Below are 14066 nucleotides of genomic sequence, written 5' to 3'. Positions count from 1 at the left end.
TAAGACTATAAAATATGAAAGAGCTATTAAGAACTATTAAAAATGAAAGACAAAGACATCAAAAACAGTCATGATACAGCCTTGAACCATTGATTAGTCACTCACACACATTTTATGTGCTGACTACAATTTACAAATCTCAGCTAGCACATAAGAAAAAATGTGTTAAAATACTGCTCAAGAGAAGAAGAAAAGGTTGCACAGACAGAACTGCCCTTATGGGTGGGTGATAAAGATGACTGTCCAGGCCACCATGGTCAGAGGGGCGCCCTCCTCCCCAGTACAGCAGTGCTCTACCCCTGCCCATGCCACCCTGCCCCAGCTGATGCCCACCTCCCACCTCCAGCCACTGCTAAGGAGGAGCCAGTCTGGGAGTGCAGGTGACTGTGGGAGCACATTTCCCACCCCCCCATGATGTGAGCCAGGGAGTCACCCACAGTGCTGGAAACTGAGCCAGGGATATGGCCACCTGCCCAGGCAGCTGTATTCTCTCCACCCCCTGCCTAGCTGGGGCTGGCCATGCATCTGTGCAAGTGTTGTTGTGATCTCTCCTGGCCTCAGCAGTGGCTCCACATCGGTGTTCAGACAGTGGCAGGCCAGGCTGATAGCTGCCAGGTTTCTGCAGCACAGCAGATGAGGAAAGGGACAAGCCCAGGCATCTGCATTCTCCCTACCCCTCATGGCCATGGGGTGGCACCAAAATACAAGTTCATGCAGGGTGCTAGTTTCTCTAAGGCGGCTCTGTGCGCAGATGACATGTACCTTTATCAGGGGGTGATTCTGTTTTCCTAAGTACAGGACGCAGTTCTACTTTTTTATATTCTGGCACTTTCTCTTCAGGGATAATTCTCTTCGGCTTCTTAGGCACTTTAAAGATATTATTTTATTTTACTTTTGTGAACAGTAAAGTTGTATAAGAATCATTAAGAAGAACCATAAGATATAAAAGGTAAGGATGTCAAATCCATTCAAGATATAACTGTCAACTGTGGATTAGTTTTTCTCACAGGAAAGTCCACAGCCCAAGTACCCTTTATAAATTCCATAGACACGGTGTGTTAAATCACACTGGAGAAAGAGAAAAGTTTGTCAGTGATGATATGTATACCTTTAGCTGGTGGTGCTGCTGGTTTTTTAGGTTCAACCACAGGTTCTGGTGGTGCTGCTGGTTTTCTTGGCTCAACCACAGGTTCTGGTTTTTTAGGCTCAACAACAGGCACTTCTTCCTCGGGGGCAGGCACTTCTTCCTCGGGGGCAAGCAATTCTTCCTCAGGGACAGGCTCAAGGATTTCTTCCAACTCTTCAGGCACTTTAAAGATATTAGTTTGCCTTACTTTTAAAATTGTTAAAGATGTGTACTCAACATTATAGGCTAGAATGAAACATAAATCGCACACTTTTGAAAGACATGGATATCATAGGCAAACATCAATTAATTTCTCTGGTTGGCCTTTATTAGCAAAGCACTTGGACATGCACTTAAAAAACAGATAAGCACTTCGACATGTGCTCCAGTTTTCTGCTGAATAGGAGTCCATCTCTCTCACTCCCCTCTGCCCCACCTTTCTGACACACAGACACACACAGATTGTGAACTGGGTAATGAGTCAAATTCATGAAGAGATGAATGGAAAATGGATGGGACAAAGTATAAAACTCAAGTTATTCAGAATAAAGCACTCTCAGGAATGTGTTGATGACATTGTGTACCTTCAGCTGGTGGAGCTTCTGGTATTTCAGGTTCAGCAAAAGGCTCTATTATTTCAGGTTCAACCTCAGGTACTATCTCTTCTGGGACAGCTCTCTCGGGTATCTCTGGCACTTAAAAGATATTAGTTTGTTTTATTTTCCACTTGCCAAAGAATGTGCACAACCTCAAGAAAAGCCCCGACAAAGCAAAAAGATGGGGCTCTCCAAAACTTTAACACAGCAACGGTTTAAATCTGACACACTTATAATCAGTCCAATTCATGGAAAGAACACCATTTACAAAAGTCATCCAAAAACCAACTGACTGGACAGAAGATATTAGGAGAACAAGACAAAGTATCTTCTTTATGATGATATGTACCTCTAGCTGGTGGAGGGCTTGGCTTTTTAGGTGCAGGAACAGGTAGTCTGTCTTCTGGCAGAACTTTCTTGGGTACTTCAGGCACTTGAAGATATTAGTATCTTTTAGTTTACTGAATGTCAAAGTTGTGCATCAAACAAACAATGACACACACCACATAGACATATCCTTGATCTTATCAAGTCCTTTTGGTCTCTGCCTCTCTCACACACAACAACATGGGGTCAAATGCACTCTCTGAGAAACTAAATTCTCCTTTCAGTAATGATTTCTGTGTCCTAGCATGAAGTAAGTTAAATATAGCCCCACTGGTTGCAACAGAATTTCCTGTAGGAAGATTTGTGTAGGAACAAACCTAGACCTTTCCTTTCTCATTCCTTGTTTATTTAGAGCCACAGTCAGCAACACTGTTATCAGTGCTCGCCCTTCCATTCGATTTGTTTTTTCTCTGTTGATCTCTCTCTTTTCTTCTCCATGTCTCTGTTCTTCCTCCTAGATTTCCTTCCTTGTAGCTACTTCTGGTTTCTGTACTATCAGTCACCCCCACATATATTCCCTTTCTCCTTTTGTTTCTTTCTAATGATCTGATTTTCTTTAAATCTCTTGATTGTTTATCTTTGTGCCTTTGAGATTATGTTTCATGATTTTAAGTGTTTATATATGTTTGTTTGTGTATGAGCAAATTTTTGCATCTGGAGGAGCTTACATCTCTTAAACCCTTTGCTTGTAAGCAGTCATGAATACAGCAATACTGTAATTGATATTATTTTAAATCTGGAAAGTTTATATATAAAACGCTATTAAGACTATAAAATATGAAAGAGCTATTAAGAACTATTAAAAATGAAAGACAAAGACATCAAAAACAGTCATGATACAGCCTTGAACCATTGATTAGTCACTCACACACATTTTATGTGCTGACTACAATTTACAAATCTCAGCTAGCACATAAGAAAAAATGTGTTAAAATACTGCTCAAGAGAAGAAGAAAAGGTTGCACAGACAGAACTGCCCTTATGGGTGGGTGATAAAGATGACTGTCCAGGCCACCATGGTCAGAGGGGCGCCCTCCTCCCCAGTACAGCAGTGCTCTACCCCTGCCCATGCCACCCTGCCCCAGCTGATGCCCACCTCCCACCTCCAGCCACTGCTAAGGAGGAGCCAGTCTGGGAGTGCAGGTGACTGTGGGAGCACATTTCCCACCCCCCCATGATGTGAGCCAGGGAGTCACCCACAGTGCTGGAAACTGAGCCAGGGATATGGCCACCTGCCCAGGCAGCTGTATTCTCTCCACCCCCTGCCTAGCTGGGGCTGGCCATGCATCTGTGCAAGTGTTGTTGTGATCTCTCCTGGCCTCAGCAGTGGCTCCACATCGGTGTTCAGACAGTGGCAGGCCAGGCTGATAGCTGCCAGGTTTCTGCAGCACAGCAGATGAGGAAAGGGACAAGCCCAGGCATCTGCATTCTCCCTACCCCTCATGGCCATGGGGTGGCACCAAAATACAAGTTCATGCAGGGTGCTAGTTTCTCTAAGGCGGCTCTGTGCGCAGATGACATGTACCTTTATCAGGGGGTGATTCTGTTTTCCTAAGTACAGGACGCAGTTCTACTTTTTTATATTCTGGCACTTTCTCTTCAGGGATAATTCTCTTCGGCTTCTTAGGCACTTTAAAGATATTATTTTATTTTACTTTTGTGAACAGTAAAGTTGTATAAGAATCATTAAGAAGAACCATAAGATATAAAAGGTAAGGATGTCAAATCCATTCAAGATATAACTGTCAACTGTGGATTAGTTTTTCTCACAGGAAAGTCCACAGCCCAAGTACCCTTTATAAATTCCATAGACACGGTGTGTTAAATCACACTGGAGAAAGAGAAAAGTTTGTCAGTGATGATATGTATACCTTTAGCTGGTGGTGCTGCTGGTTTTTTAGGTTCAACCACAGGTTCTGGTGGTGCTGCTGGTTTTCTTGGCTCAACCACAGGTTCTGGTTTTTTAGGCTCAACAACAGGCACTTCTTCCTCGGGGGCAGGCACTTCTTCCTCGGGGGCAAGCAATTCTTCCTCAGGGACAGGCTCAAGGATTTCTTCCAACTCTTCAGGCACTTTAAAGATATTAGTTTGCCTTACTTTTAAAATTGTTAAAGATGTGTACTCAACATTATAGGCTAGAATGAAACATAAATCGCACACTTTTGAAAGACATGGATATCATAGGCAAACATCAATTAATTTCTCTGGTTGGCCTTTATTAGCAAAGCACTTGGACATGCACTTAAAAAACAGATAAGCACTTCGACATGTGCTCCAGTTTTCTGCTGAATAGGAGTCCATCTCTCTCACTCCCCTCCGCCCCACCTTTCTGACACACAGACACACACAGATTGTGAACTGGGTAATGAGTCAAATTCATGAAGAGATGAATGGAAAATGGATGGGACAAAGTATAAAACTCAAGTTATTCAGAATAAAGCACTCTCAGGAATGTGTTGATGACATTGTGTACCTTCAGCTGGTGGAGCTTCTGGTATTTCAGGTTCAGCAAAAGGCTCTATTATTTCAGGTTCAACCTCAGGTACTATCTCTTCTGGGACAGCTCTCTCGGGTATCTCTGGCACTTAAAAGATATTAGTTTGTTTTATTTTCCACTTGCCAAAGAATGTGCACAACCTCAAGAAAAGCCCCGACAAAGCAAAAAGATGGGGCTCTCCAAAACTTTAACACAGCAACGGTTTAAATCTGACACACTTATAATCAGTCCAATTCATGGAAAGAACACCATTTACAAAAGTCATCCAAAAACCAACTGACTGGACAGAAGATATTAGGAGAACAAGACAAAGTATCTTCTTTATGATGATATGTACCTCTAGCTGGTGGAGGGCTTGGCTTTTTAGGTGCAGGAACAGGTAGTCTGTCTTCTGGCAGAACTTTCTTGGGTACTTCAGGCACTTGAAGATATTAGTATCTTTTAGTTTACTGAATGTCAAAGTTGTGCATCAAACAAACAATGAAACACACCACATAGACCTTGTTCTTATCAAGTTCTTTTGGTCGCTGCATCTCTCAGTGGTCACATTTACACATGCACTTAACTGCAGAGTACACAAAGTAGCTGCAGAGTAAAGCATCATTGTGTACATGTCTGATGGCATCAGCCCACTGTAAACTAATTACACTGACATTTTAGGCCAGAATAGTTTACTGCAATTAAATGCACATGTAAATACTGGCTGCAGGCATAATTGCACCTAGTCAGCCCCTGGGCAGGCCCAGCTCTTGCTTGCCACCTAGTCACATGGCTCCACACTTTCAGCACCCTTTTGCTCCAGCCAACCCCTCTGCTTCCCAACGCTGCCATCCAGAGCCTGGGGCTGACTGGCCCTGGCATAGACTTCTCCGCCTCAGCTCAAATTGCTGCTGTCCTAGGCACATGTGTAGATACTGTGCCTAAGAGTAGTTTATTCTGGCTCAAACTGCTCCAGAGTTTATTGCGTTGAATTAATTGCACGTGTAGACATACCCAGTGAGAAACCAAATTCTCCTTTCACCAACAATTTTTCTGTCCTAGCATGTAAATTAAATACAGCCCTACGAGTTGCAACAGAACTGCCTTTAGGAGGATTTTCACAAATATCCTTCATTACCTATGTAGGAGGTAACATAGTTTTTTTCTTTCTCATTAATTGCTTGTTCAGAGCTCCACAGTGAACAACACTGTGCGGTTGTAGAGAGAGCGCTTGTCTCCCCTCATTGTTACCCCTACTATTGCCCTTTGGTTCTATTCCCTCCTCTTTGTTGATCTCACTCCTATCTTTTTCCTTTCCTCATTTTATCATCTAATATAGTAATATCTTTTAAAAAATATACATCTAATCCTTTCTTATTTTGCTTAAATGTCTAAGTGTTGTCAATTTAAGTGTTTTCTTGTGAATAGTAGAAGAGGATCTGTATGTTGAGGAGTTTATATCTCTCTGTTCCATTGCTTGAGACTGTCAGCAGAATCGTAAAGACCATGCTGCCATAATTTACATTAACTCAAAACTGAAAACTTTCTCAAAAACACTTTTTCTTTTTTTATTAAAAGTTCTTAAGAGTCTTATTATATTGAATATATGGAGCACATCAGATAATTGTATTGTTTGGCTTAATTGATAAGCCAATCAAGTTTTTGTTATACTAGTAGTACTCATTCACAATAACCTACACTCTACACATCTCAGATGTTGAATAATGGAGGAAATAAATTGTATTTAAAATAACTGTCAAGAAAACCAGGCTAATTTTTTGGCACTATGGAACTATTTGTATCAACAGGTACTCCGAGCTGGTGGAAGTTCTAGCTTTTTAGTTGATTTCTGATCCATTGTTTCAGTCTGTCAGTAATCTAACTTAGGAAGGCAGCATTGTTTCCTAAGTTTGAGAGAGTTTTGTTGGGTTTTTTTGCAAACAATTAAATATTAACTATGAATTTGTGAACATTCTAGATGCCATAAAATATCTCCAGTTGCTAGGCAGAGTCAGTGTTTGACACGTCTGCATTCAATTTCTACCCTAAGTACAATTTACAACACACAAATAGGAAAGAATAGAGTGGAGGAGGTCAGATAAAAATGATGTTCAAGGGAACAAGACTAATCTTCTTCCTTATAACCATATGCATGATGACATGCACCTTTAGCTGGCAGTGGTTCTTTTTTTTGTTAAACAAAGTAGTAAGTGGGATCACTGTCACAGAAATTTCAGCTACTTTAAAGATATTAGCTTGTTTTAGTTTTACATTTATAAATATGTGAATGAGGTATTAAGTAAAGGAATAAAACGCAGAAGACAGTGATGTTAAAACATTACTGTACATACATTCAAAGATCTTGTTTTGTTACTCTTGCACTATTACATTCAGTACAATTTTCACAGTAAGACAGGGAATAATAGACTGGACAAAGGACATTAAGGCAAGTCTTATGAGAACAAAATGAACTTTCTTCTTTATGATAATATCTCTAAAGACATGTACCTCTCTCTGGTGGGAGTTCCAGCTTTCTTGGTACAGCAACAGGCACTCTATCTTCTGGCACAGCTTTCTTGGGTATCTCAGGCACTTTGAAGATATTAGTAACTTTAATTTTATGCCAGCTGAACAGTGAATCATAAAGCATGAATATATTCAAGAAATGAGTGAGGTCAATTCACTCTCTTAGATACAGTATGATTCACATGATAAATGTATGTAACATACTTTAGATGATAAGCAGGAGAGCATATGTTAAACTTTTATTCAAGAGGACAAGAAAAAAGTTACATTAATTATCTTTAGTTGATGGAGCTTCTGGTTTTTATAGGAAGGGCAGTTGGCTTTGGGTTTTTTTAGACGTTACAACAGGCACCTCTGGAACAGCTCTCTGTCTCCTCAGGCATTTTTAAAAGGTATTTGTTTTCTTACTTTTAGGATTGTTAAACGTTTGTGCACGACATGGAAGGGATCAACGGAACAAAAATCACAGACTTATGAAAGACATTGATAAGTTGGTATTCAATTATCACTTAATTGCAGTTGCTAGCCTTTTTCAGCAAAGTACTTAAATATGTATTGAAACATTTTGCTGAATAGGGGCTTGTCTCACACCACACACATACACAGAGAATGCAATTAGACAATGAGAAGATTTACAAACAACAAGTGGAAAATGGTAAGGCTATTCCAGCTGACAAGAAAAGGGGTCTTTCATGATAGCAGCAAGGAAGACATGTACCTTTAGCTGGTGGAGCTTCTGGTAGCTTAGGCACAGTGACAGGTTCTGTTTTTTTAGGTTCTGTAACAGCTACTTTCTCTTCTGGGACAACTTTCCTGGACACCACAGGCACTTTAAAGATATTAGTCGTATTGATTTTCATGAATATCAAATATACATAGAAAATATAAGGAAGAAGAATAAAACATACAAACAGAGACAGCAAACATTTTTACACTGTTTTTTAGACATTAGCTAGATAACATGCACACACATAGTACAAGTCACAGAATGTATAGAGTTTAGAAGCCTGAGATGACCTGGACAATTTTTAAAAATCAAGAAAACCAGATAAAAATATTAGTGTTATATTTTCTTCAGTACTGTTTTTTTTTGTTTTTTTTACCTTTAACAGGTGGAGATTCTGGTTCTTTAGGTACAACAGCAGGTTCTGGTTTTTTAGGCACAGCTACTGGTACTTTCTCTTCTGGGACAGCTTTCTTCGGTACCTCTGGTACTTTAAAGATATTAGTTGTTTTTACTTCCAGGAATATTCAATATATACTACATTAATAAGAGTTATAAAACATAAAGCCTAGGAAACATCAGACACAAACAATGCCAATGTATATTCAAACATCAGCTAGTCACACACAAACGCATACACACATATGTGCACATGAACCCCCCAAACTCATGTAAAGACTACCTTTAAAGATCTGCACCATTAAAAAATAATAAAGTAATACAAAAGATTTTATTTTATGATGTTCAGTGTATATATACGTACCTTTAGCAGGTGGAGGTTCTGGTTTTTTAGGGACAGCAGGAGGTTCTGGTTTTTTAGGTACAGCCACTGGTACTTTCTCTTCTGGAACAACTTTCTTCGGCACCTCAGGTACTTCAAAGATATTAACTTATTTTATTTTTTTGGAATATAAAGAATTTGTATTAAAAATATAAGATTAAAATTTAAGATGGAGAAAGACATAAACCAGCATCAGTAATAGCAAGCTCAAAAAAAACAGTGTAACAAAGACAGGGGACTTATTGCAAGTGTTTGACAAGGTTACATAAAACCCACTGTTTATAGGAACTATTCATGGATAGCTAAAGGAGAGGAGCCAATCTAGTTATATTTATTATAAACAGTAATTTTTTTAAAGGTAATATTTGCAAAAAATAGTCAACATCTTATTATGATTTTCTCAGTGACTAATATATACCTTTAGGTGGTGGAGGTTCTGGTTTCTTAGGTACTTCAACTGGTACTTTCTTCTCTGGGACCACTTTTTTGGGAACCTCGGGCACTTAAAAGAAAGCAGTTTCTTTTATTTTTATGAATGTCACAGATAGTTTTAAAATATTAAAAATACTGTGGAAAATCAAAACTCCGAGATATCAGTAACATTCAAGATGTCAATTTGCCTCTCTCTGGACATATGTATACATAAGCTTTAATGCACATTAGCTTATTTTAATGCACATTAAAGCATTTAATCCATGGTTCCTCCATCACAAAGAAAACATGCACTTTCACCAATGCACATTAAAATAGGCTAATGCGTCTTTTTCTAGTACCTCAGAGTGGAGGTACTAAATTTAATGCACATTAGCAAAAGCACATTAATGAATGTGTAGATGCACCTTCTGTCACTCAATGAAAATCATTCTTTTGAACCTATCTCTTGCTAGTCCTTTTAACCATGTTGAGTTTTCCTCATACACAAATGCACTCTACAGTGTACACAAGAAGAACAATTTACAAATGTCTTAACAGGAAAAGAAGAGTATGTTAAAATAACATTCCAGAGAACCAAGCCAAGATTTTGTTGTGGTTTCATCACTTATAACAATTACCTTTCGGTGGTGGAGGTTCTGGTTTCTTTGGTACTTCAACAGGTACTTTCTTTTCTGGGACCACTTTCTTGGGTACTTCAGGCACTTAAAAGAAAGTTGTTTCTTTTATTTTTATGAATGACAAAAGACATTTCTAAAATATTTAGTGCGCTCTAGAAATCCAAAGCTCGGAGACACACAATACATTCAAAATTACAGATCTAAGTGGTAATTTATCTCTTTCACTTCATGACATTCCCTCCCTTGCATTGGTCTTGTGGTGGTGAGCTTTAACTCCTCCCTCTCGTGTATACACATAAATGAGCACACACGCACAGACAATAATTTACACAATGAGAAAAAATGATAAATCTCATAACAGAAAAAGAAGACTATTTTAAAATGTATTCTGTATAACCAAAGAATGTTTATGTGATTTCATCAGTTATGACATATATCTTTAGGAGGTGGAGGTTCTGGTTTCTTATGTACTTCAACAGGCACTTTCTTTTCTGGGACCACTTTCTTTGGGACCTCAGGCACTTTAAAAATATTAATACCATAATTAGGGCTAAAACATTAAGAATAAAATAGCAATATAAAATATGAAGGTCAGGAGATTTTCATGAGGCTATCAAGTTCCAAGAATCCTTTGTTTCACTTATACACAAAAAATAAGATTTACAAACCCATAGACAATAGCAGTACAATTTCAAATGTCTTTGGTGTTGTTTTGAACAATGTTAAAACAAACAAACAAACAAACAAACAGACTAAGATGTCCCCCCAGTGATTTCTCAGTAATAACAAATACCTTTGGCTGGTGGTGCTTCTGGTTCTTCAGGCATGGCAACTGGTACTTTTTCTTCTGGAACCACCTTCTTGGGGACCTCAGGCACTTTAAAGTTAAATGTTATGTGTACAGTAAAAATTTCAAGGAAGTGTGGAAAGCATTAAGAACAGTATAGGGCACTCAATAATTTTGATCTTAAAAGGCAGATCTTATATTACTACACGTAGAATATACTATACCACTTAACGTGTTGGTATTTTGCACTCTTTATTAAGAGCCATGTATAAATATCAGTAGGGGAAGAGACATCTCCCCCCAATAAAATGTATAAATGATAGGTTACAGTGGAAAAGAAACCGAACAAAGTGAATATTTAAAAGATATATTAGTGAGAATAGGACAAACTGTCAGTAGGATTTTACCGTAATGACACATACCTTTAGCTGGTGGAGCTTCTGGTTTTTTAGGTACAGGCACTTCTACTTTCTCTTCAGGGACCACTTTCTTTGGCACCTCAGGCACTTTAAAGAAATAGCATTAGTTTTTTTTATTATAGAGAATTTTGTTGATACCTATAAAACTTTAAAGCAAAAGAAGAAAATGGAGATTATTTAAGCCATCATACACATTTATTATCCTCATCCTTTCTTCTACTATAACGGGCATATTTTCACTGCAATCCTCCATGCCAGCTGGATTTTCTTTTCCTTTTGGGTTAATTTTTTCTTTCATTTTTGGCTCATGCTGACATTGCCTTTTTTATAGCTGCCCTTTCCACCCAACACTTTTTAGGAGGACAATTTCTCCTGAAGTGAAGATGTGCTTGACAATTTCTTCTCTAGACTACTCTTTCATCCATATATCAAGGGATTTGTTCTATGGCTACTGAAACCATCTGGAACTAATGTCTCCAAATTTGTGATTTGAGATTATTTAATCCCGCTTTTTAATTGATTCCACAGCTAGAGGCTGTGTCTACATGAGATGTTGACTGCACAGTTGTTACTGCGCAGTTATGTAGTACTTGCATACTCAAATACTACATGATTGCGCAGTAACTGGCATTACTGCATAGTAACATCTCCACATGGTTTCCTGGTGGCACTGGTAGCACAGTAGCTCATTACTACTATGCAGTAGGTCATTACTACTGTGCAGTAGTGTCGCATCATGGTTCGTGCCACGCAATGCTACTACACAGTACTAATGAGCTAGTGCACCCTGGTAGTGAACTCCTGCACAATAAGCATCGAGTGTAGACGCGGACAGAATCTAGTATGCTTGAGATAAACGTATCAAAGAAGACTTGTTTCTCCTTAGAAATTTTTAAAGTAGCCCCAAAGCCTTTTCCTCTGTCTATCTGATGTGCAGCTATCTCTAATCTATAAATCTATGAACTTTTATTATTCTGATGAGAGTTATAGTCCAGCAACATGGGATTTGGACTCTTCAAAATAATAGAAAGTGTAGAGTTTAGACAATAAAAATAAAGAAACAGGATCATGCTTACTCAAAGTATAACATTAATAAGAACAAGGCAAAGGTTTTCTCTCTTGATTTATCTGTGCTGAAATGTACCTTTAGCTGGAGGAGGTTCTGGCTTTTTAGGAACAGCAACAGGTACTTTCTCTTCTGGAACTTTCTTGGGCACCTCAGGCACTTTAAAGAAAACAGTATTTGTTTTGTTATATTTAGTATTCCAAAGGTATTTAAATAGTTAAGAATAAGGATCCACCATAAGAGGCATATTGGGAAGATTAAAGATATAAAATGCAAAGAGTGATTTGTTTTATGCAATATGTACTACATTACTACTAAAGGCTATTTTAGATTTAAAAAAAAAGAAAGGATTATAACCCTTATTTCCAAGAGAGGGAGACATTTATCTTCAGAATGTCTCCAATATTGGCATGTACCTTTAGGTGGTGAAGGTTCTGGCTTTTTAGGTACAGCGACGGGTTCTTTCTTTTCTGGGATAGCTTTCTTCGGTACCTCAGGCACTTTAAAGATATTAGTTTATTTTAGTTTTAGGAATTCTAAAATACATATACAAGTATTAAGAACAGAAAAGAGACAAAAACATGTTGACATGAAATAACAGACATTTGTTTAACGCACATTCTGTACCATTTATATAGACTTTTTTTGGTCAAGATATCCCTATTGGACTTCATTGGTCCTATTATTTTAGTGAGGGCATTGGTATTAGCACCATTCAAAGGAACTCCAATAGTCTTTTATCAACCAATGGTGAAACACCTCCAGAACTGACAGTTCTAATACATTCTCAAAAATGGCAGAAGGAATGATTGCTTCTGGACTGCCACTTCTCCCATCCAAACTAGTAGTCAAATGGCCATTAAAACTAACATGAGGCTGGTGATAGGGGGTTGCAATATTATTCTCTAATAGTTGTGAATGGACTTGTAAAGTCATTTACAGGGGTTCTGATATCCATTGGTGACAACATTCGAACTATAGGGAATGTCTATTAGATGGGCTATGTTACTGCTTATTATTTGCAATCATAGCTCAATTTCTTTCTCTTTCTTCTATCCAGTTGCCTGACATAATTTTATGTATCCTTGCAATAAATGTCTCATCAGAAATGTACTTCTAGAAGAGAAGAACTGCTGATTGTAAATAATTTCCAAAGATCTGATAATAACAAAAGCAAAGACCAAGACATGCTTCTGAGAAAAAATACTGTTTATCTGGCAAACAAGATAATTGTTCATTACTTCCTATTATGCGATATACCTTTAGTGGGCGGAGCTTCTGGCTTTTTAGGAACCGTGACAGAGATTTTCTCTTCTGGAACAGCTTTCTTGGGCACTTCAGGCACTTTAAAGATATTCATGCATTTAATTTTAGGAATTCCAAATGCATATACAAATAATAAAGAAGAGTAAAGTAACACAAAAAGGGACATATAAAAAAGGGATATTGATACAAAATCCTGATATTAATCTGACAGACAAATTAGAAGATAATTAAAATTAATGAACAGTATCATAGACCAAGAAGAGTTTTTCCTATCAAAATAAGATAGAACTATTTACTAAAACTTCAGTTATCAAATAATGTATACCTTTGGTTGGTGGAGGTTCTGCTTTTTTAGGCACAGCAGTTGGTTCTGGCTTTTTGGGCACAGAAATATGGACTTTTTCTCCTGGAACATGTTTCTTGGGCACCTCAGGCACTTTAAAAGATATTAGTTCATTTTAAGAATGTATAAAAAACAAAGAACAGAAATACAAGGTAAAACATAGGCAGACAAATTGATAAAAAAAGTAGGAAATAATTAGGATAAACATAAGGGTGAAACATATCGAACAGGAGTTAAACAATGAACATGAATAATTGCATTTTCTGGTTTTTGGTGCTTTGTAAGTTCTTTGAAGACTTGATGAAGAAGGTAATGTACCTTTTTCAGGGGGAACTTCCTCTTCTCTTGGAACAACAGTAAGAACTTTCTCTTCTGGAGGAATTTCATCATAAACTTCAGGTTCTTTAAAGATATTAGTTTTCTTTAAGAATTTTCAAATTTACTTACAACATGTTAAAACAAAAAGACAACACGAGAGACAAAAAACCAAATGCAGGACCTGATATCACAGTGGGAT

The 14066-nt window shown here is 37.9% G+C and overlaps 1 protein-coding gene across 1 annotated transcript in view; it reads right to left on the bottom strand.

Annotated features, from left to right (window-relative positions):
- Window positions 1-14066, bottom strand: part of TTN (titin) — a 276986-nt gene that overhangs the window by 122968 nt on the left and 139952 nt on the right. Inside the window, 17 exon segments of the mRNA XM_025216548.1 lie at window positions 3635-3739; window positions 3981-4181; window positions 4583-4693; window positions 4944-5027; window positions 7094-7177; window positions 7830-7940; window positions 8215-8325; window positions 8599-8709; window positions 9035-9118; window positions 9669-9752; window positions 10462-10545; window positions 10878-10961; window positions 12019-12099; window positions 12357-12440; window positions 13201-13284; window positions 13532-13642; window positions 13868-13951. Coding sequence (XP_025072333.1) covers window positions 3635-3739; window positions 3981-4181; window positions 4583-4693; window positions 4944-5027; window positions 7094-7177; window positions 7830-7940; window positions 8215-8325; window positions 8599-8709; window positions 9035-9118; window positions 9669-9752; window positions 10462-10545; window positions 10878-10961; window positions 12019-12099; window positions 12357-12440; window positions 13201-13284; window positions 13532-13642; window positions 13868-13951 — 1698 coding nt within the window.

The sequence above is a fragment of the Alligator sinensis genome, unplaced genomic scaffold (genome assembly GCF_000455745.1).
Source record: "Alligator sinensis unplaced genomic scaffold, ASM45574v1 scaffold871_1, whole genome shotgun sequence".
In the NCBI taxonomy this organism is placed as follows: Eukaryota; Metazoa; Chordata; order Crocodylia; family Alligatoridae; genus Alligator; species Alligator sinensis.
The sequence above is the reverse complement of the archived record's forward strand: the minus strand, read 5'-3'. Positions and strand labels throughout refer to the sequence as shown.